At 36.5% G+C, this 24,932-nt stretch overlaps 1 protein-coding gene across 1 annotated transcript in view; it reads right to left on the bottom strand.

Moving 5' to 3' along the window:
* Positions 1 to 24,932, bottom strand: part of grm3 (glutamate receptor, metabotropic 3) — an 83,665-nt gene that overhangs the window by 2,286 nt on the left and 56,447 nt on the right. Inside the window, exons 4-5 of the mRNA XM_088922883.1 lie at positions 4,742 to 5,805; positions 2,752 to 2,926 (exon numbers count right to left, since the gene is read on the bottom strand). Coding sequence (XP_088779009.1) covers positions 2,752 to 2,926; positions 4,742 to 5,805 — 1,239 coding nt within the window. The remainder of the gene's footprint in view (positions 1 to 2,751; positions 2,927 to 4,741; positions 5,806 to 24,932) is intronic.

Below are 24,932 nucleotides of genomic sequence, written 5' to 3' on the forward strand. Positions count from 1 at the left end.
AAATATCTAAAGCTTGGGTCATGTCAGTTACTAACTGCGACCAGTATTTCCAGAGAAGTGTTACTGTATATAACTAGGGAAACACCACCAGGCCTAGAGCAAGCTTATGTTTCCATGGCTCTCTGCACAATGAAGACTCCCAGGACTTTCTAGGTGCTAGTAATGTATCTCTTAAGGTATTTTGGAGCTCAGACATGTAAGTGCATTATGATAGTCAAAATTAGGGATATGTGGGGATGATGGGATGTACAGTAATGTTTTCCACTGTAAATATTAGTGTGTATCTTGTGGGGTAGCTTTTTAAAGAAAGCTAAAAAAACTACGTGACACATTATTCTCTAACCAGTGGATGGATTATGGATTAACCTATAGAAATTGGTTATCCTCCAGTAGAGTGCAATTGCTGGTAAATCGATTCCTGAGCTTGTAATGAGAAGTTCAGGACAAGGTCAAATTCTAATCTCACCCACTTCTGCTCTCCTACATTAATGTATCTTGCCTCATGGGCAGCATTTTGCAGTTCTTTCAGTCTTCCCTCTACTCCACATTCACTTTTGCAGTAGCTCCCTGGCTCATTCCTCCTGAAGGGAGTGAGATCCTGTCATGTTGCCATTTCTGTAGCCAGATAAGTTATGCTAACTTTTAATACATTACCCTGATGAATTTCATTGCTGCATTGCATTAATTAGGATTTGACCTGACTTCTGAAATAGCATTTAATTGAACCCATTAATGGTGCATGTTCAAAGTGCAGGTTGAGTGCTACAGTCCAAAGGTTTGAGTCTGGAGTGACTATTTAGGGTGGAGGGCACTAACTATCTGTAACTGGTGATCATCAGGCAGTGGTGTTAAAATGTGTCACACAAGATATCCGGCAATGTCTTCTGCGCCTTGTCAGACCCAGTACCTGTTAGGTTCATGTGTTGTCACTGAGAACTGCATCACTCATCCAGTGTGCATTAAAACCATATTTATTTTCCTAACATCAGATGTTCAAACATGGTTCCTTTTCATAAATACGGGTAATAACTCAGTGTGATCTTCAAGATACATTTTTTTATTTAATTTGATTGGTCTTGCCACGATATTGTGTGATAATCAGAAATGTATTTGACATTATTTTTGATTTACACTTATTAAAGTGTCTTGCTATATTTGCAACAATTATAAAACATAACTAAAATGACTGAAATAAAGAATACACAGTTCCCTGTAGCAGTGATTCATCCAACTGTAAGCATCTAACAGCTTGACCCAATTCAGGGTCACAGAGAGACAGAGCCTATCACAGCAAGAAATGAGCTCGAGGCAGTGTACATCCTGGACAGGACACCAGTCCATCGCAGGGCACACACAGACACGCACGGGTTCACATCAAGGGCAATTTTCCCAAAAGCCAATTAACCCACCATTATGTCTTTGGATTGTGGGAGGAAACTGGAACAACAAACACAGGGTGAAAATGCAGCACAAACCATAGCACCCTAGATGTGGAATTAAACCCAGGTCCCCAGCTCTGCAAGACAGCACTGCTCACCACTGCACCACCTTGCTAGCAATTATTCATATACATAGCAAGTACTGTATTTGTATGTAAACACAAATATCCCTGCAAGTTCTCACTTCTCTATTAAGAAAATGTAACAGGTTAGTTAGAGTTCAAACAACATAATTGGTATAGCTACTTGGAGTTTTATATTGGTTAGGATATTTTTGATGAAAAAATGCTGTCTCCTAATAACACTTTGTTTTTCCCTGAAACATTGGTGTAAAAACATCTTGCACTGCATTTATAAGGATTAACAATAACTCAGTATTTACAATTTTTCCTGAGTGCAATCACCTTTTTTTGTAGTACAATAGGTATTGACTTAATAGCAGTGATGTTCAAATAAGACCTCAGAAGCAGTGGCACATAAAAAGGTGCTCCTACATGTAGAACATCACACTCAAAATCTCACAATTCTCTCCAGGCCATCAGAAGACCAAAGAGTATTTATATATTATATATTTTATATTATGCATCACAGAAATATGGGGTTGCCAGTTTTGAAATTTGTCATAATATGATGGAAGGATATTTTCAATTCAAGGATGTTCAATTCCTATAGAAAGTAGGACGTTATAATACTAGAATATTTATATGACTGGTAGGTTTAACATGTTATATAGGAAATATAAGAACATTTGAAAAATAGTTGTTTTTTTGCAAGGTTTAAAAATAGTTCTTAGTTCCTACCATTATTTTACTGCAAGAAAATGATTGTGACACATTTCAGCTACTAGGACAAATTTGAACATAATAATAATTATAAAAACAGACATGCCAAAGTGAGAACAATATTTACAGCTAACTGAGAAAATTGGTTGTGGCAAGACATAATTTTGAATTCAAACAAAATACCAGTGAGGAGGCTGTAATAAAAATAAACACAAACATGCTTATTAAATTGAAAATGGTTACTGTGCACAAAGTACAAAGTACTGTAGTTTTGAAAAGCAAAATCTTTTGCATTTATGACGCAAAAGACCTCATAACACACTGTATCACTGCAGCTTTTGCTTCAGCTTGATTTTTGAAGATAACTTTTCCCTAAGAAACCAATTATGTGGCCTTATACAATTGTGACTTTAAACTGAATCTCATATTTCTTTTAATGCCGCTGAACATAAATGGTTATCCTTGGTCCACCTTTCATATCAAAAGGTGAGGTTAGCAGTACAAGAAGATTTTTTTTTTCAGCTACTTACAATGTGAATATGTCGTTCCTGTCCCACTGACGCTGAATCGGTTCAGATGTAGTCTGTGACTAGTTACATTCTTTTGTGGCTGGAACATTATAATATGGACCTTGGGCGCAAACATGCACCCCAGGACGACAAAGCCACTTAAACTCACTGAAATACACATGGTGGTAGTCTGGACCTACAGTAGAAGAGCAAAAACAGATCAAATTAAAAATGAACATTGATTACAGCAGTGATAACTTTTGAATCTTTTCCTTTCCTCCTCTCTTCTTCAATAATTATTCAGCACATGATAATGAAAGTGCTTTATAAAGACAAGGACACAGACATTAGTTTTGGTTAAAGAAAGATGGGTGCTACCCTCTTTAACAGAAAGCAGCCCGATTACAGATTTTGCCCTGATTTATTAAACTCTGGGTTGGGTTTGTGAAACTGGTACACATAAAATAAAATGTGTTGAGGAGGAAAAACCAAACTGTCAAAAGTGCCAGTTTCATAAACCTTTATTAGGGTCTCACATACAGCACTGGGTAAAACATAACATTGGGTTGCCTCTGTCAAAGGAAGTGAACTTCATTAACTTCAACTGAATTCTACACTCTTTCCATGTGGTATTTTCTTCCCAGGATCCATAGTATTCACCAATACGATATCATTGCCTGTATTTGCAGTACATGCTGTAGGTGCTGCAGCAGTGTGGAAATTCATAATCGGATGCCTGTTCACTAATAACATTATAGCCTGTCAATCTGATATTACATTAGATAATATTTCATTTGTAGACAACATATATCCATTTAAAGAGTGTGGTTTGAAATATATAGTACATTTTCTCATTGCCTTAATAATTATTTCTAATATCACACACATAAGCTGCATGTGAAGCTGCCTTTTTATTTTTTTGAATAATCAGCATTTCTTGGCAAATTATAGTATTCATAAGACGAAAGATAAAACAACTGCAAATAGTACAACATCATAAGATCTGTTCTCACATATTTTACTGAGTTTATAAATAAACCTTATAATTGCATATTTAATGCAAATCATTGCTTTGAGAATATTCCTAATGGTTTTAATTTTCTCTCACTGGCAACATTTCAAGGAATGTAAAATTGCTTGGAAGTGACTTCTTTGCTTTTTTCCCCTTTCAACATTTCTGCTATCAACTCATGTTGGCTGCCTTCCAGTGCTTCAAAAATCAGCTTGATGTAAACTACAAAATAAAGTATTTTATTGGCTGTTAAGTATTGTATTTAGGTATTGACCATGATTATCTTGACATGTAAACAATGAAAACAGAAAACACATAGTTCAGGTTTAAAAATTCCACTCTATTAATGAAGCAAGAATTTTAACCAATTTCACACAAACCGGAGGCTCAAATTTTTACATTTTGTTCCTGCTCTTTATTCTTTACATGTAGTTTTAAAATAGAATATCAGAGCACAAGAAGTGGGTTGTGCATCCTCAATTGCTAAAAGGCCACTTTCGATTGACCCTTGATTTTAAAGGACTAAAAGACTGATTACAAAGAAGGAACTTAGAGTAACTTACATACTGAGTGTTTAAAATAAGTCAATGACAGTGCCAAATGCCTTAAAATCAATGCAGATTTTATGCTAAAATACACATTTCTTACAAAATCCTTTAGGTCAGAACCAAAGAAAATGTTGACCCACTCCAACTTGTAAATTGAAACACTTTTTGTTTTGGTTTTCAAGAGGATTCTTCTTTAAATGAAAAGAGTGTCTGCAACTGAACAATGGGTTTGTAATTTGTAATTATTGGGTTAGCTGAAGTTTTGATTTTGTCCAGGCCTGATCCAACTTGTAAATCTATTTGTGCTATTGTAGACGATATCTGTAGCTTATGACTATTAGACTCTGATAGTGGATTTAATATGTCCCTTGAGCAGCACTGAAATGAGTGCAAACACTTGAGTAGTCACTTGTGAAGTGTGATATTGCGCAGGGATGAATAATCAACTTACCCTGTAATCGCTGGAGGTCACATAAAAAATCGGGAGGAAGGCCAGCCAGATAATGCAGGTGGTGTACATTGTGAAGCCAATGAATTTGGCCTCATTAAAGTTTTCAGGACACTTCCTGGTCTTAAAGGCATAATACGTACATAGGATTACAAGCACTACATCATATGACAGTGATATTAACATACTGGAGTCTCTGACATTGCATTTCAAAATAACAGTCTCTCTCTTCTCTGGCAGAGTGAACCTTCTAGTGCCAGGCACTTCCAGCATAAGCCAAACAGACACAATCACAATCTGGACTGATATAAGGCTCATGCAGATAAAGACCTGTGAGCTAGGGCTAATGAACTTGGGCCTCTGTGTTCCCTCCTTCACACCATTGAATATCCTGGCGATGCGGTTAGTCTTTGTAAGAAGTGCTGCGTAGCATACTGCAAAGGAAGTCCCAAGGCCAAGGCGACGTAAGGTACATATTGCTGGAGATGGCTTAGCAATAAAGAAGAAAGTCATGCAGTAGGACATGAAGACACCAAACAGCAAGATATAGCAGAGTTCCCGACCAGAGGCCTTAACCAGTGGAGTATTATTGTGTCTAATAAAAACTGCCATTACCATGAAGGTGCAAATAAAGCCAACACAGGCTATGGTAATGGGACCGATCGCCCAGGCATCTTCCCACATGATATAATCCTCCGGTAAATCAAAGCAGCCTGTCAGGTCTTCAGCTGGCCATTGCCCGGGGCTACAGGCCATGCAGGTGAACTCGTCGGACAAGTATTCATAAGGTTCACAAGGTGTACAAATCCAACAGCAGTACTCCCCTGCCTGCATTTTCTTCATCTCATTTCTGGCACAGGGGTCACTACACTGGGAGGTGGGGACTGAGTGTTTGGGCCAATGAATGATTTCAGTGTTCAGGGTCAAAGTCTCTGCCCACTGCCCCACCCTAACATACGAGTATTTCTCAGTTGTTTTCTGATAGTTAAATATAGTGTAACGACCCATTCCATCCCCAAAAGCATCAAACTTCACAACGTTGTCCACATCTGGGGGCGAAAAAGGGGCTGTGAATACAAAACATGAATGCAAGTTAATAAAAAAAACTTTCTGTTTTATAAAATATGACAATAAAAAGCTCTTCAGGCAAATGAACACCACTTTTTATGTTACTGTGAGGTTCAAAATCACTAATCCTTCTTGACATGCCACAACACGTGACACAATGCAGAGCATCAGTGACACAGAGATAACATTGCCAGTGTAGACTGAAGAAAAGTCACAAAAATTACATTTTCACTAGACAGCAGCTTTATACCAATTTAAAAAAGACCAATATTTCTGACCCCAATAGTAAACCTCATAATAATATAAATCAATTAACAATTTAGACTATTCTACTGGTATATTAACTGCACAACTGTGATCTCATTGCAAGACATAATAATATTTCACTGTTTGGCGCAACACTATATTTCAATTATGTGGCTGAAGAAATGACATCCCTGGTTATAAGGACAAGACTGCCAAATCCCCCAAAAAGGATTAAAGGAACCCCAAAACACCAATGTAGGTTTCTTCAATGAAGGACCTACAGTATTTTTGCATGAGCTTTGTTTGACTGAGTCAGTTCAGATATGCAAAGTTTCAGATTTGACAATGGATGAGAGCCATGTACCGTATGACTGCAGTTTATGGCATTCAAGTTAATGAACAGGTGACAGTAACGTAAACAAAATCTAAATTGCTTATGACTGGAATTTGTGTTGAGTATTGGAACATGCTGTACTGACGTCAGCTGCAATGAGTTATGAGTTATCACTTGCGGAACCCCCAGAGGAAGAAAGAAATAACAGCTAAAGTGATGCCATTAAAATTATGGCTCTGAACAGAAATATCAGCTAAAGCTATGGTCACTGAGGTCCATAGCTGAGGCATGTGAAGCCTGTGGAGGGGAAAGAATAGGAGTAAGAATCACAGATAAGAGGGTGGTGGTGGGGAGAAAGGTAAGGCCTAGTATTGCCAAATGTCAACAGTCTCTAATGAAACTGTAAAGCTGAGTACCAAAAAGATGTACCAAAGGAGTGCCCAGCAGGTGAGTAAATACACAATGAGTAAATCAGGTATATATGTACAGTAGGTACTATGTTTATAGTAAGAGAGCAAATGCTCCTCCTCTAGAACTTGTTTGATGATTACATGCAACCTTTATAGAATTGTACCTCCTCAACAATTGTAATAACGTTTGAATAGCATCACCACAACCTCAACAAACGAAGCAACGTTGGTAAGTTCTTTCTAGATAAAACTATACAAATATATCGTACATTTATATCTAAAAACCCATTTTTGTTTATTTTGTAAAAGTGTACACTGTATCTGCTTAAGTAGATAGGTAAACTAATTGCATGACCCTAAGAACATTTAAATGGCATTGGAAATTAGTCTTGCAAGCGAAATGATAAAAACCAATTGAAATACAGTCAGGGACGTATCGGGCTTACCGGGGCTCAAGCCCGGGGCCCACAAACTGGGGGGGGCACTAGGGTATAATTACTACAATAGATTACTGCAATTTATCCATGTATCGCTAAGTACCGGTACCGTATATATCTCTCAATCAAATACTCCGTTGGCTCATTTCCCTGCCCATCCCAATTTTGCAAAAAAAAATCCATTCAGGGGCATAGCTACGGGTGAGCCTGGCATACCCAGTCAAAGAGAGATTCCTCTCTGACCCAGTCAATTAAAAGAAAATTGACAGTGTGACGATTGTCGTAGCGTTTCTAACCAATAAAAAAACGAAACAAATAAAATGGAGAGGTCAATGTGATTATAATTGGCTAAGTCGCTGTCAAATTCTTGACGTTGGAGTAAAATAAAAATATTGTGGTGCAACATCGAGTGAGCTACTCGCATACGAGCTTGCCAAAGTTAATTAGTTTATCATGGAAAACAAATGTCATTTAAAAAAGCACGGTTCGACAGTTCCAATTCTGCAGTTATCATATTCAAAGCCAAGACCAGCCGTATACGCTTTGTGATGTAGACCAAACATCGCACGCCAACTCAAAATACATCAAAGGTGGGGCTAAATTGAATATTAGACTAAATTAGACCTGTTTACATCATGTTATTATTTCCATGCCAGCCGTGGCATATCTGTTCGACCTCTGCAGTTTTCTAACTTAATTGTGCTTGCTATAATTTCGTTTGGACGGTGCCTACGAATTTCTTTCGTAGGCTGTGTGCTTTATATAGCGCATAAGGGTGCGTTCGTTTATTCACCCGGAATGCCCGGCGGTGCACCTGTTCGTCTTTGATTGGATTCGATTTATGAAGTGTACAAAGTTGCGTGCCGATTCCTCATGTCCCTAATATAAGAGGAACAGGCCTCAGAAATGGACTGTTCAGGGACTGCTGTCAGAACACCACAAAACCATTTAAGCAATGCCTGCAGTAGTCTATTTACTAACAGAGAAACTGACCTTAGTATGCAGTGCTTCGACAGCAACATCTTTCTACACACTCAAAACTGTTTTTAGACCACCGTTCTTAAAAGCTCGGTTCAGGTCACATGCGTTGCTTTCAGCTTTACTGATGGTAACTACTGTAAGATGTTTTGTTTTTCTCACTGAACATGAGCCTCTACCGTTATTTGTATTAATCACTGGTCAAAATGATTACCTTGTCTTAACTAGTTATATCAGCTAGGCTACCAGCCATGGTCATCCCACCGCGTAGGAGTAAAACACCTATTTGTATTTGAGATGATTTTGTGCAATTTGCGTTATTTAACTGCATTCTTTGTAATGCTGCTTGTGTTTTCGAGTGGGCAGTGGTTGAGTCTGTTGTGGAAATAAAGGTAGGAATACGCTTTGTGTTTGTTAAGAAGACTATCTGTGGCGGTGTTAATTCGTACAGTATGTCGGCCAGTATGCAGGAAGACTTCACTTATAGTAGCCTATAATATTGTGCTATTAAGAAATGATTCTAACCGGTCTTAAGTTCTGTTTTTGTACGTTTTGAACAAGACTTGAACTTTAAGTGTAATGACAAGTAGGGCACAGTTGTGTTTGTTGGTTGGGAGTGATGTGTGTTGGAGGGGCCAGGGGCCTGTCATAGTCTTAATACAGTATATTTGAATTCTTAAAACTATTCCATAAAATATTCTACAAGCAAGCTGGCACACAAGATCATAAACTTCTTTTTACATTTGTTTTAAAAATGTGAACATATTGGAAAAGAATTGCTGATGGGTTCTGGTCAATGAACCACCAGCAAGAGTAACTTATTCTCCAAATCTTGTTCCCAGCTCTGCAAATGAACAAACTGCGGCTATGATGAAATTATATGCAATTTTTACTGGAATATCAATCCCTACTTACCTGCTGGGATCAGTCTCTCCTACACATGTACTGTACAGTATATCCCTGCCAGCCCTATCATTGCATTGATGTGTTTGTTGACTCTACGGGGGTTTGCCTCAATAAAAATACTACCCCATTTGTTTTAGGTTGATTTGTCTGTTTGAAAGAGAGTTACAATATTTCTTTTTTTAATACTTTGACTGACTGTTGCAATTTAAGTGTTGCCGATATATCTAGATTTCGATTACTTGAGCCTGTGATAAACCACCAGCAAATCATTCATCAATAATGAGAAGTTATGAGTTTATGAACTCCATAAATCACAGAGACAGTCAAGTGTATGGTGATATATTAAGCTTGTGGAATTTTCATTTCATTTTTTTCAAGTAAAGCAGTGGGTGTGTTGACAATTCAATTCTTGATGTGTTCTTAAACCAAATGTTCCATAATTATTACAACTGTAAAAATAGAACTGAAAAACATTAAAATTGCTCAAAGTTAACAAGGATGCCAAAGTGCTGCACAGCCCTTCCCACATTCATTAATTTGTAACATAATCATGTAAAAACTGACACCTGTGCTATATCACTGTCTTTCTAGAGCAAGCAAAATATATTTTCTTCTCATTTCTTTTTCTTAGTGTAATTTTCCACATACCCTTCCATAACTACAATAACTAAACATAAAATAAACAAAAAAAAACTGCTGTGGTTTAAAAGTTTAACATTAAATATTTGGTACAGTGAATTTTAAAAAAGGAATAAAGAAATTGACTGTTTTGTTGTAAACAAAAAAGGCCTTAATCGTGTATTTTTTTCGTAGTATCTTGGCAGTGCTCTGATGCTACACGAATAGGATATTTTTATCAACTGAAACTATGCATAACAAAAGCAACAATATAAATAATACATAGAGTATACACTGGAAGTGTTATCTTTGAAACATTAAGTTGAAAAGAAGCAGGCAGCTGTAAAATCCTAATAAAATATAATGTTACAATATAATAAATGATCAAAGAAATATAACCCTATAAAAACATCAAGGCAGTTACTGTATAGTAATTCTTACTAAAGGTAAGAATATACATTTTATAGAGCAACTTCTTCTTGAAATAAAAAGGCAAGTTGAATACAAGACAGAACATCAAGTTAATTTTCCCCTTAACAAACACAATTGTGCTTGTCAACCTCATCATGGATTGCCACTCAGCTGGTTCCTAGTCATTTTTGTCTTGTTTAATATGATCAATAGCATTGGAAACCCTGCCAAACACTACACACTGAACAATAGGATCAAAAAAGGCTTTACAGTATCTCCCATTAATGATCAATTTAGTTATTAGGGGCTCTCAACTCTAAATTTAAAGGGATCAATGAATTAAGGAAATCTTATGCCCTATACTGTACAACATCCTAAAGATTATCAAAGCACTTTACATATTGAAGGTGACCCACTTCATCCACCACTGAAGTGCAGGACCCACCTGGGTGCCTTACAGCAACTGTTATGCACCAGCAGTGCACTACATAGCAGATCAGGTGGAGAAGTACGAATCTGCTTTACCAAACAAATTAAGGTGATGCTTTAGAAAGGCCAGACTGCAGGCTGTGAAGGCCAAGAGTGGAATTTCAGCAAGGACTCCAGAGTTAACATCCCTACTCTTTTGAAAAGGGCAATGAAAACTTCAATACCCAAGTACTGTAGCCACAACCACTGTTTGATATCTCAGTGTCCCTTGCTTTGCCCTGGATGTGGCCCATTCCAGGACTGACCAAGCGCAGCATTCTTAACTTCTGATAAATGATAAAATCAGGTGGTAAATGTATTTTGTGGTTGTGGGCTCAAGTTCCTGCTCTAGAAACTAAAGTTGCATTATTTAACATATAATTTCCCCCATTAATCTAATGTATGTTAATACATTAGTTGTATAAATGAGTGCTAGATGTAATCTTACAATACACTTCTGTAGAGGTGGGAGTCATGTTTTCCTAGAAACTAGGAAGAACTCTGGCCTGATGAGCCTCTGAGCTTAAGAATGCACTTTACTTTTTTACTAAGTAACTGAATTATTAACCTGGACTGAACTCGACCTGGACTCTCTTCAGTCTGATATTGTTGATATGAACCTATGAATTGTCACCAACTGACTGTGATTAGAACACCACAAGCAGAAGAGCACAATTGTCAGACTGGTGCCTGGATAGAGTGGAATATAGTCATCCAGGATTCATTTAGCCGTCCATGAAACATTGGCTTCTGCAACTGGCCAGACACCTGCAAGCTTATAGTGACAACATCGAGAGATACACTGCTCCACTTGTTGGCAATATCTGTCCCACCAAGCACTACTGAACCTCCAGTGTGTTATAAGGTGTCTGCTGATCCACATTCTCCTTGGGTAGTTGTTACTAAAAAACTGAAAAAGAGATTTACAACTGCAGATTACAAATAGGGTTATTAAGAAGTATATAATAAAAATAGTAGCTATTTAATTTTTAAAAAACATCTATCAGTTTAGAACGGAAAACGATGATTATAGTATTTGTATTCTGTATTGGTGATGGAACAGATTATGCGAGATTTAGAAGGGTATCTTTCGTAATGTCATTCAGAAAAGACTGTAAATATTATTACGTACACAAATAAATACATATGAAATATATGTAAATACTATGTTTTGTACAATGAAAATAAAGATTTCATAATTTAAATAACACTGTAACAAGAGCAAGACTTGTTACTTTTTCTTTCAACTACTGGTAATCCTTCCTTCCCTGTTCCTTAAAAAAGCATATAAATAAAATATATGTTAAGTTTATGGAAATGTACTTTAAACTCCTTTAGTAACATCATTGTGACCAAGTTAAACTGTAAGGCTTAAATTTGTCAATACAAAACAATTCATTTCAATTAGTTAAGCATCTCATTGCCTACAATGGTAGACAATGCTAATTACTATCATCAGTCAGTGACAAAGAAGGTAGGTAAATTAAATGAATTTTTGTCTTACAATTTTAACTTTTCTAAAGCAGTAAAATAAATGTCTACCCTGGCATTTCATGATACAGAACTGTCTCCAAAATGAGGGATTTTGTATAGTTCTTTTATGATACAATAGAGAAGCCTTAACACCTCCATAATGATTTTTCAAGGAAAATGTTTACCTTTAAATGGTTAACATTTTTCAGGAAAAGTTGTTTTTTCCTTAGAAATTTCACATCAAGTCATCTGCTCTGACCCAGTTGGTTAAGCTTGTGTGCCTTTTACTGGATGGGATAATAATTGAGGTCTTGCTTACAGCATGTAGCCAGTGTCATTTAGGACCTACCATGTTTATTGGCCACAGAGCTCTTGCTTTGCTTGACAGAGGTAAACTGGAGAGATTAGTTCTCCTCTCTACATGCCAAATCCCACTAATTAGAAGGCTGCTGAGACTCAGAGACAAACCCTTATAAACTTGATGCAGTTGGTTCCTGGCTTTCAGATCAGGATCATTTTGTGTGCACGTTTACTTTCTGTGTGCTTATGTAAAATGAGAACAGAAGAATCTTGCTTCTTGGAGACGATACTCCAATGAGGATACAAATAATAAAAAACAACACCAAAAAATTATCTACTACTAAGGAAACAACAAAATTCATATGAACCCAGTAAATCAGTCTGCATTGTAACGTTTTGTACCATTGTGTTTATTTGGTGTTTGTTTGGTAAGCTGCTACTGTATTTCATCATGCAATGAAAATGTCTTTCAGTCTTGAATTGTTTGAAATGCTTATATAAACAAAGCTAAGCCCGTATGAAAAAACAAACAGCCTTTATAAAAATAACAAAATACAAAAAATGCCCAAAACGGATGCTGTGATACATAAGTGTCAAATGGAAAGGCAGTAGATATTAAATAATAAATACACTTTTGTTCATAATAAATATAAATAACGTAGTACTGTTGAGTACCTATCAGAAAAGGCATATTAAACATGGCAGAAATCCAGCTCTGATTTACTCGGTGTGTATCAACCATTAGATGGCACTATTACATTTAAAACCTGAGGAAGGTTTTGTCAATGAAGTTTGTGCATGAAACATGACTTTACACTACAGCTCTTCAGAGTTTTTTCTTAGATCTAAACACAAGCCAGTGATGATATTAAATTGTACCATGTAATATAGATTTATGTGTATAATTTTCTCAAAGTGCAATTTCAATATGTCACTCTTTGGAAAAAGCTAACAAAACTCTGAATTAATAAAACCATACTTTGTTTTCATGACTCTGAAAACCAGCAGTCCATGGTGTTTCTGATCATATGCACTCTTTGAACAAAATGCCTCCATTAAGAACATCATGTAAGAAATTCTGAGACAAAGTAAACCATGCTTTATGTGACAGCTATTTTTTACGTATATTGGGGACATATTTAGGACACTCAATTTAAGCTTATGTGGAAAAGTGTCATTCTTTTAAGTGTTGCAATGTCCAACAGGAGACTGTTTATCAAGTTTAGAGTATAGAGAGTATATTTCTAAAAGGAACCTGAGTATATATAAATATTCAAATGCACAGTATAAAAGCTAGAATAAAAATTGACTGGTGAAATATCTGCTGTTCAATTGTTATATAACTCAGTTTTCCACTAAACACCTACTTATTCTTTGTACACAAATATGGTAATACATGCAGTTTCTATTGGAAATCGTTACTACCCAAATAATAACTGAGAGAACATACAATTGTTTATATTGAATGGGCAACTTGCAAGGCTCACAGAAACTGTGCACTAGAGAATGGAAACCTATGCCTATTGAATTATAACTTTGTTGTTTACAGAATTTAAAATATTGCTATTTTGGAGACTTTCAATGGTGCTGCTTAAATTGAAAGTTCTACAACTGCAAAATAATAAATAAACAAGGGAATAAGTATAGTAGGTGGAAGCACTGTTGCTTTGAATGAGATGCGGGAATTATCCATAAATTGATAAAATCCAAAACCTGTTTTTCCGATAATTGCATTTTTGCTTGAGGAATGATCATTTTGGCCTTTATGTGGTCTCCCCAATGTCTCTCACCAACTACTTGTATCAAATTCTCAACAATGGTTTCAAAGCATCTTTCTAACCTATAAAACAAAACACAATTTGTGTGGTACTGGTAAGAGAATAGATGTCCTCAGAATAATCATTCTGTGGTTAGTGATTTAATAGTCACAATTAGTGTCGTGCGGAAGAGAAAAGAAGTAATTTGCTTTTGTGTACAAAAATTAGGCATAAAACCATGGTTTGCTGTGAAATGTCAGCCATCACACGTTGTATTTCAAACCCATAGCACATGTTCCTGCAACAGGCAGGAAATTCACATTTTGAAACTGAGCACTGGTTATGCACAGGTAGTTGCTATAAGCCCCCAATACAATAAAAACCAGGTTGAAAACATGCATTTGGCAATGTAAAAGTCTTAAAAAAAACAGTTCATCACATTGCATCAGAGATATTCTAGTGAACTTTAGAAAAAATACTTTTTGATTTGTTCTGGAACTACTGATTATGATAAAAATAGAAGAAATAAATCTTTTGATTTACAGCTGTCAGGCAAAAAAGGCTGAAATACGTATTGCTAAAAGAGTCATTCTGGAATGTTCCCCCACAAATGTACATAAACCCTAGAATCATTTTTTTTCTCACCACAGTAAAGTTATGACCTTTTTTTAGCTAAAGTGGAGAAAAGTAAAGAAATGTGCTTTGAAAGTAAGTATGCTACTCATAGCCCTCAAGGCAATGATAATAAACCCCCTAGGAGTGAAAAAATGCAACAGCAGAAACTGTAGAGGTGGGAGTGCTTCAGAAAAGATGAACATGTTCGTAAAAAATGAAATACAAAAACAAAATGAAAATAAGAAATGGAAACTTGAAAGTACAGTTGGTGTATTACACTAGCTCGGTGCTTCTAATAAGCACTGAGTATAATGCACTGCTGAAGGGTGCAGTGGTCTGAGTTGGAAGGAGGATCCTTGTGCAGGAGAAGACAGGCACAGAACTCAGGCGATGACAGGCAACAGAAATGTAAGAGCAGGCAGGCAGGGCATGGCAGGGCAGCCATGCAGTCGTTGCAGAGCTGCAGGCACACAGTGGAGGTAACCACAGGCAGAGGGACAGAGGGGAAAGCCAAGAAGAATGGTCGTGCAGGCAATAGGAGAGGGTCAAACACAGGAAGACATAAGCTAAGGCAGAGAGAGATCCAGGAATCCAGGTCAAGGGATCAAACAGATTAAAGCCCAAGAGGAGTTCAAAACATGAAGGGAAATAATGCAAGCATGGGAGAATCAAGTGCCAGGTCACAGAGTCACAAAGTCTAAGATTGAGCACTGTCATGCCGGGGGAGTGAGAATAAATACCCTGCTGGTAACAAGTGCCATTTAATTATGGGCCGGGGGTATGGATAACCTGCCCAACCACACTGCCAGGGGCATGGGCAAAGTAGAAGATTGATTTGGTGATTGAGCACTGGCTGTGTTTTCACAGGAGCTGGAAAAAACACTTCCCCGGCACAGACATTAAGCTGAGATACTGCGTTCAAGATTCTTCACAAGTTACACTGGACTCCTCATATTCAAAATCAGTTTGATTCCAAAATCTCCTTAATATGCCCCAAGCCCAATACTGTGACTGTCACCTTTGTGCATCTTAAATGCAAATATCCTGTAGTAAAGTGATGTTGAAGATAAAAAATGAAATCATAAACATACCCAGGATACACGATTTCCCATTTAAATTATGCTTCCCATTTAAATGATGAAATTGGGATTCAGCAGCCGACTTTCCCTATTCAATAAATCTACAGTATGCAATGCCATGTTTATTCTGTACCCTACTGAATGCTGCACAAAAAGCACATTCTGAAACTTTGCCACCTACAGTATACTGATTCCGTGGGACTCCTGCAATTGGAGAGACGTATTTATGTCCTCCCAATAAAGTGGAACTTTTTCAGAAGCCACACAGCCGTTCATGACTTATTTAGACCCCAGTATATCCAATTCATTAGCCCAAGGGGTGGATTTTTAATGTTCATATACTGTACCACTGCCTTACTATGATAAATAAAGCAACATAATAACAGGTAATATTTGGCCACTTGCAATCTTTGTAAGATTTAATATCAGTGAGGTGTGTTTGATTATTTTATTTTGTCCTCTATTTTATCTTGCCAAGATTGTTCTGTCTTTTGATTTTTAATTTACTAGTAGAGAAGAAATTGTTCATTTACTGACATTCAATGCACTATGCTATACTGTAGCTCACCCTTCCCTCCAGCCCATACTGTATTTAGAGCTGCAGCAGCTCATTCCTCATGAGTAAGGCATATCTTATCGGCACTGATCTTAGTCAGATTGACATTTTCTCCACCAGGTGAGTCATCACATTTCGATCTATATAAATTCTGTTGTCTTGTCACATTTATAATTTTAACTATAATAAATGAACTACTGAAATACAGTGAGTGACCAGTTAGTGTGGTCACTCGTGCGACAAGTCAATTCAGTACCTGAAAAATGTATTTGAAACTTTTAAGAAGATACAGTATTTTTAAAACAACTGATAAGGTAATTTATACTAAGGAGATTACATTAAAAAAGCAAACATAATAAATACAAAGAATAAAGCTGTTAGAAGCAATTATATGATTTTTATCATAGAAATGAGATGACCAGTAGTATAGAAAAAATGTGTAGCTATTATTTTAATGAACCACATGGACAAAAAATTCTAAAAGCAATTCTGCAATGGATTATACAAATTTCACACTGGGAAAATCACGAAAAAAAACCAAAACATTTCAGATTTCAGTAAATATCTGAAGGCGATAAATGAAAAGAAAAACTGACATAAAAAATGATAAGTAATCTATCTCTGCTTTACTGCATATAAAAAGTCAGTGCTATAATCTAAAAGAGGTACTTAAAAAAATTGAATCCAAAGTCAAAGATTCACATTTAAAAATGGCTCCTTATGGATATATTTTGAAGCTCTGAAAAGGCAAGTGTAAACTGTCTCAACCCTCTCAGAGAATGCAACCTAGTGATAAAGATATCGTGTGTGAAACACAGACAACACAATTTCCCACTGCAGTGCACTAGGTTTTAAAGCTTTTTTTAATGTACATAATTGCTTTAACAGACCTGAGACTTCCTTTGCCACCAATATATTCATATATTTTCCTTCAACTGAGCATCTGAAGCAAAGGAGGATCTCAAGGTAGGTAGCTAATCCAATAAACCGGTAAAGATCCATTTGTAATGCCAGCATAACTGATAGATTTGTTTATTCAAGTGCTTTAATGTAATATTTATTATGTGAGGAAGCAGAAAGAATGAACTTTAGAAAGTCAAAACTGAGGTTCAGCAGTGGTAATGCAAGGACACAGCTCTTAATTAATACAGCCCTGGAGCCTCAGTTACACAAAATTAAAGACAGGTAAACTTCAAGCCCACAATGCAAATAGATGCACTGGACCCTTGCCACATTTTGTGCCTAGTCTCTTGTGCAGAGCCCTGTCACTCACACTTCTGCTCAATGATAGTTCTGTGCATAGTGGTGTTGACTCTCCTTAACTTAAAAATACTGTATTCTGCTTTACCCATATCCGCCTGTGGATATACAGTATTTTACATTAATAGATATCTGTTGTTTATATACTGTACATACTGTATTTTAATAGTTTTTTTTATTACCACAATACTCACTGTAGACTTGGGGTAGTATGGTATGTTGGGACTTTTAAAGACAACTACTTGTCCAAAGCCTTGTCTTATATGAATTGTAGATGTAATTCTGTCGGAAGTTGTAAAGGCCACTATTAAATAAAATAGAGATGAAGTGTGATAGTTACTGTATGTGATACAGGGCCTCAGTCCAGTGTCCAACTCTGACAGAATGGTATTTCCTAGATATGTTCTTAATAAGTAAATTCGTTATAAGTATGTTCTTATACAGAAATGTAAATAAGTAAAATTCACAATAAAAAGCCTATTCCTTCATAGCCTTTGTATTTTTGTAACAGATGGCAATAAAGAGTTTGTAAATAATAAACCAGAAACAAAATATCATAGCAATAAAAATGTTTATACTACATTAAATTCTAAACAACAAATTTTAGTATTCAAAGTGGAACCAGAATTTGTTACATTACTTTATCATAAGTTATTAATCTTCCATTTTTAATGAAAGTTTTATGAATAAAACAATCTACTTTTAAATTAAGCAAACTACAAAATGTTTGTTATTATGACTGTAATTTTTGTTTGAGAAGAGCAAATCATGTTGCATTGAGAAAGACTTTTGAGAAACCCCCTGTAGTATAATTCCCACATTTTAATTTCCATGGCACTCTGAGAGATTGATGTTATACAAGTTAGTGAATGTGCAAGGTAATTTATACTTGCAATTAAACTGCAATTAAAAATTAAATAAATGTGAATTTTTACAGCTTTAATCCCACCTTTAGGGGCAATGCAGTAGATACTGTGTAAGCCGAGTGCTGCTGATATATTCCATAATTAAGAATTAGTGACCTTTGTATAGTTATAAGGTGAGGCCTGGACACCCTGGAGAACGAATGCTTCTTGTCTAATTACCAACATTTTCTATGAAAATACTGAAATATATCAGCTAAATATCAAGGCACTATATTATCATTTACTCATTACTGATGTTATCAATGATACTAGGGCAGTACAGTGGAGCATTGGTGAGTACCCTGCTGAAACTCTACATGGAGTTCGTATGTTCTCCCCATGTTCATGTGGCTTTCCTGCAGGTGCTCCTTTTTCTACCCAAAGTCTAAATCATGCTGGTGAGTTAACTGACTATTGGGAAAACTGGCCCTGGTTGTGTCTTAGTGATGAACTGGCATTCTGTCCAGGGGATATTCTGATGTGTGCATGTTGCTTGCCTAGGCTCCATGACCCTCAACTGGATGAAATAGAAAATGGACGGATGGATAGATAAAACCATAAATTCTAGATTTTTCAATGACAATGCAGTAGATGATGGAGAAATAAAGGTATTCATAGGAATTTACGAAAGACAAGTATATGATTTTATTTCCTAGAAAGACCACCCATTTTGAAAAAGGTTTCTCACATGCAAGCATCTACAGATATCTAGAATGAAAAATTTCAAATGAATAACTACTTTCCATGTAAGGCTATTGCTTCTATACTTCAAAACTATTTTTATGGTACAGTTTTCTCACTGTAGATCACTAGGGGATTAACAGGTCCCAGTAGGCAACAAATTAAAAAGTCTGTTTCTGTGATTTGCTACCTACAAATTATAATTCCTTGCATTTCCATAGTACTATTCGTAGCAAATGATCTCAATATACTTTACTTGATATAGATAGGAGGGGACCCTCTTCATCTACTACTGAAGAGTATCATCCACCTGTGTGATGCCTGGCAGTCATTATGTACCAGAAACCCCACTATGCAGCAGGTCAGGTAGAAAACTAAGAAATTGCTTTACTAATTGGATGGGGAAGAACTTAATAGAAAGACAGATTGTATAAGCCCAGGGTGGAATTAAGACTGGACACTGGGGTTAACACCTTGCTCTTTCGAAATGTGATTTGGGATCTTTGAATGATCAAGTGGACTTTGGTGTAACATTAAATGAGACCGAAAGCATCTTCTATAGCACAGTATCCCTGTTAACCATACTGGGTCATTAGTTTAGTAGAAAAGAGAACTTCCTATACCATTACCACTTACAGCAGCAGCCTGGTTTATCTTGGAGGTGTGACTATGGACTGTTATGCCAAGCCCTGGTTTTAAGACATCACCAATGGCAGGAATAAGATCACAAGTGACATTTTCTGAACTCTACCTTCTAGTGAATGCTCAGAGATTCAAGACTGAGCATTTTTTGAAGTACAAATGTCTTGTTTAGCTGTCCAAACATACTCTAATCTGGCTCCTCATTTGCTGCCATTGCCTCTATTATGCCTTGTGTTGTATTTTTGCTTCATTGATTAATGTGCTGTCTATATTAATATTAATGCAATATTCCTGAATAATATTCCTGAATATTCTGGAGTCCGTTCTGCTTATCAAAGGGGAATTGCAACACTTTTTGTATATTTCAGGGTTAGAAAGAATGATCATTGATGAGTGCATTTCAAACCACAATAAAAGCAAAATGTACACAGAACTTAAAACCTCCAATTTACATCACAAAATAGATCTAATTTCCAGGTGTCTGCAGTGCCGTGTTCTGCGATTCAGAACGAGGCAACAAAATATGTGGGGATGCGATGCAGCCTTATTACATTAAAGAATGCTTAAAAAAGCAGGTTTGTGAAAACATCTCTTTTAATCCAACAAAAACATTGCTCTCAACTTTGAGACGGTTTTGCCAGCAAATACTACTTGTTAACTCTGCGTGCAGACCATGTTGGAAAATTTCTGTGGTGAAATGTCTCCTGCACATCCAGTACTTTTTTGCTTGTACCTCACATTACATTAGTCATCACAGTGACTAGTGAGCAGGAAGGAGCCGCATCATGTTGCAACTTGTGGAAACTCGAATGAGAATTTGTGTCAACACGCTGACTTACAGCCCTTTCACAAAATTAACGATTTTGTGCTTAGTTCGAAACTTGCAAATTTTTTCTATAATGTCAATGAATCTATTTTGTTACTGAGATTTAATAACAGGTCTGAGAAATTGGGGCTGCACTTCCTCTTTTAATGACAGTTAACATGTGTTTAAAATGTTACATTACACAATTCATCTACAGTATAAGATGCCTTGGCTAAAGATGCAATTTTAACTATTATTCTAGATACATACATGAAAAATTAGGGTTGTTAAGTTTTACGTAGTAAATGCCACAAAAATACTGCATACATGTACTTAATTTTTTGTATCGGAAACAAAATTAAGCTAGTGAAGAAGGGGACATGGATTCATTACAGCAGTGGTGGTTCCCAATCCTGGTTCTGGTGTCCCCCACAAACTCCTGGTTTTCATATTTGACCATGTTTTTCAGGGTTTACTTACTGCATCTGACCTGGGGGATGTAAGTATCATTATTGCTCCTTGATCTTACTGCTGCTTTTGATACAGTTAATCATTCAGTGCTGCTCAACCGCTGGTAAACATTCTTGTCTATCAGTGGTACTGTCTTTAACTGGTTCTGCTCTTATCTGACAAGCAGAAAGCATTTTGTTTCCCTTCGCCCTCATAAATCCCTCATGGACCCAGTCAATCATGGTGTGATGCAGGGTTCAGTCTCTGGCCCTTTGCTTTTTATTATCCACTGTATACAGATGCAGCCATTCAAAGTGCGCGTTACAGACACGTACCGCAGGTGGCGTCGCTCAGTGACGCAAGATGACGCGTGGCACCGCAGTACGTGATTGGTTGACCAACAGGGGCACTCGTGGTCCGTTGGTCTGTCGTAGAAAGACTTACAGTAAACGTCTTTGCTGTGCCCGTTGTAGATATTGAATTTTACCACTGAAGGGAAATCTTAGTAGCTGAGCATAAAAAGAATAGGAGCATACTGTAACGCGTGTGAAGGCCATAAACAATATTAATTTTGGAACAAAACCAAAACTTTTTTCTCTTTAACCTCTCTCTCATACAAATAAAAGAAAACACACAAACTTCCACAACATGACAATTTTCTCTTTTTTTGCGAACTAAACAGTTCTATACACATATAATACCGGTGTGGCTCTGTTACTGATTTTTTTTTATTTATTTTCATTTTTTTAAGTACATACAGTATATATACAGTATATAGCTGGTCTTGGTACTTTAAAGAAAAAAAATACACACCAGTATTCCATTTCTCCCTAAACATTTTAAGCTTTGAAGTCTTTAACTAACGTGATACCGGAGTCAACAAGCATACTTTTAGAATTTGATTAAAAGGGAATATAATATGGAATCGCGTATCTAAAGAATTTAATAACGGTATTCGTGTGCTGCGACAGGGCTGCGTAGGGCTGTTTCGCCTGCCTGTTCATGGGAGCTGTCTTGTAGCCAACTGGTCTAGGTGCGTGACTACCAACTGACAGGTTGTGTGTTCGAATCCAGCTGGTGCCGGACTTTTCTTTTAACAAACATTTCTTCGAAAAAATAGAATAGCGATATTATGGACAATCAATTGACTTTTATATTTCAAAATATCGCAACATGATCGATATTTGCGATATTTTGAACATATCTTCCCTTCTGACAGCGGTTCCTGCTTCTATTGTGTGTGTGTGTGCAACAGAGTAAATTTTTATAGAGAAATTGAGGCTGGACAGTATGCGTTACAATATAAACATTTATATTGATTTAAATCGTGTTGTGATTTAAATCGCAAACGCGTGTTTAATTATGTGTGTTTTTTAATCATAATCAGGCTAATGCATTTCTACATTTTCTGTATGAACCAGCTTAGAGGTTCATACAGAAAGACAGCTTGTGTTTAAATTGAGTGTAAGGTAATTTATGCTTCTAAAGTCATGGTCAGCATTTATTATTGTACTGTGCTGTAAACTTTTTCTGTGTCTAGTCACATTATTTTATAGCGTTTTTATTGCGTTATTAAATCCGGTAGCGCTGTGTGTTAGTTTCCTGACTCCCATTATTTAAACTGCGACACTGATCATTCATCTCTAAATAAACTTTATTTTATATAGCGTTTTAAGTGAATAGGTAATTAGATTGCTCATAAACCTAATCGCTTTTTCTACATAAACACAGCGTGATTGCTCTCTGAAAATGCTTTTCCTTTATTTTTAAAGTAGGCTCAGATTTCAACTATAGATCGTATTATTATAAACTTTCTTGGAAAAATGTATTTTATGTAAACCATGTTTGCTATTAATTCATTTAGGGCTTAAATACGTTCATTGTCTTCCAATCGAGTCGAGTTGACATTGGAAGCCTGCCACACCCGGACTGTTAAACCAACGCATTAGCACGTCAAAGCCCGTATTGGTATTGAGCCAGTATTGGCTTTAGTATTCCCCCCCTCTCCCCTCAATTCAATTCAAATCAAGGTGTTTTATTTGCATGACAGATGGGTACAAGCAGTGTTGGGTATGTATATTGTAACGCTTACGGCAGACAGGCACTGTGTAAGAGCCGGCGCACCAGAGCAGCGCACCGAGGGAGCGTCTGCATTTATAACTTAGTTTTTAAAATTAGTCAAGCAATATGAAGCATCTCCTTTTACGTTTAAGTCCCTTAAATACATTGAGCACAGCTTTCTCACCACTTAAGATTGCTTTTGATACCATCCTTACACAAAGCAGAAGGGAGATCTTAGTGCCTGAGCATAAAAAGAATAGGAGCATACTGCAACGCGTGTGAAGTCCATAAACGATATTAATTTTGGAACTTAAACATACAGTATATGGCTGGTCTCGGTACTTTAAAGAAAACCGACACACCAGTATTCCATTTCTCCCTAAACATTTTAAGCATCGAAGTCTTTAACTAACGCGATACCGGAGTCAACAAGCATACTTTTAGAATTTGATTAAAAGGGAATATAATATGGAATCGCGTATCTCAAGAAATTAATAACGATATAATTATATTCATGTTGCAAAAGAACTGCAACGGACATAAAAACTCCCTTGCTTTTAACAGAGCGTTCCATAATTTCTAACTACGAAAATGCCAGGTGAAAGGATTTGTAAACATATTTTGTTAAAGCGAGTCAGTTTTTTCCGCAACACATAAAAGACATTTTTCCAAGAAAGTTTAGCCTTTGTCACTAATGAAACCACTAAATAAAGACATAAATATAGAAATCTTAAGATTTGTTTTATTTAATGTTGGTAGCAGGATGAACTGTCAGAGTGTATATTTTGTTGCAGAGTTGCTGCAAGATGTTAACAGTGAAAAAGGTATTTAGAAATGAGTTATTTCAAGATGAAAATTTTCAGAATAATTGCAAATCTAGCAGGATAGAGAAAGCACAGAAAACTGGCAGTTAGATTGATCAGATTAGTATGAAAAGTCATTTAGCAAAGGGAATGAGAAGAGTGACAAACTAGTATACTTTAGATGTTTTTTTCTGAACCAGGGAAAATCTGATCATGTTTCCCTATAACAATAATAAAAAACTTTATTTGATATATCACCATTAAAGGTGGCATCTCAAAGCAATACAGTAGATGTAAAAACAGATAAAAGGACCACAGATTACAAAGTAAATGCATATAAGAAAGACAAGCAGTTAGAGGTGCTACCAAAATTAGAAAATGAAGCAGATACAGACACTAAGTCTTCTGAAAAGAAAGGTTCTGAGGTTAGATTTAAACTGGCCCTGGTGTGTGTGTGTGTTTGTGTCTGTCTGTCCTGTGATGGACTGGCGCTATGTCCAGGGTGTATTCTGCCTTGTGTCCGTCACTTACTGGGATAGGCTCCAAATCCTCTGTACTGGATAAAGAGATTAGAAATGGATGGAAGTAAAGGCACTGTGTGGATGGAACTATACACAGTGTTAGAAACCCACTATGAAATGGCAGCATCTCACTGAGAAAACATTTTATAGTGCTGGCTTAAGGAAACAGCCTTTCCACCTCTCTTGCACATCAGTATCCATACCTAGTTATTTAAACAAATTGCCTCTAATTATAAACATCTTAATATGCTGGCTCTGTGGATCCGCACCCATTCCTTCAATTCATGTGCATCCAACACACAGTTCAACGCTAGCAACTACACAAAATCTAAAATATGAGCTCTACTTGCCACTTACAGTACCAACAGTACCAGCTAACTTTAGTAGTGACATTTTCATGGATCTTTTTA

Source organism: Atractosteus spatula, chromosome 8, assembly GCF_055471065.1.
Source record: "Atractosteus spatula isolate fAtrSpa1 chromosome 8, fAtrSpa1.hap1, whole genome shotgun sequence".
Lineage (NCBI taxonomy): Eukaryota > Metazoa > Chordata > Actinopteri > Semionotiformes > Lepisosteidae > Atractosteus > Atractosteus spatula.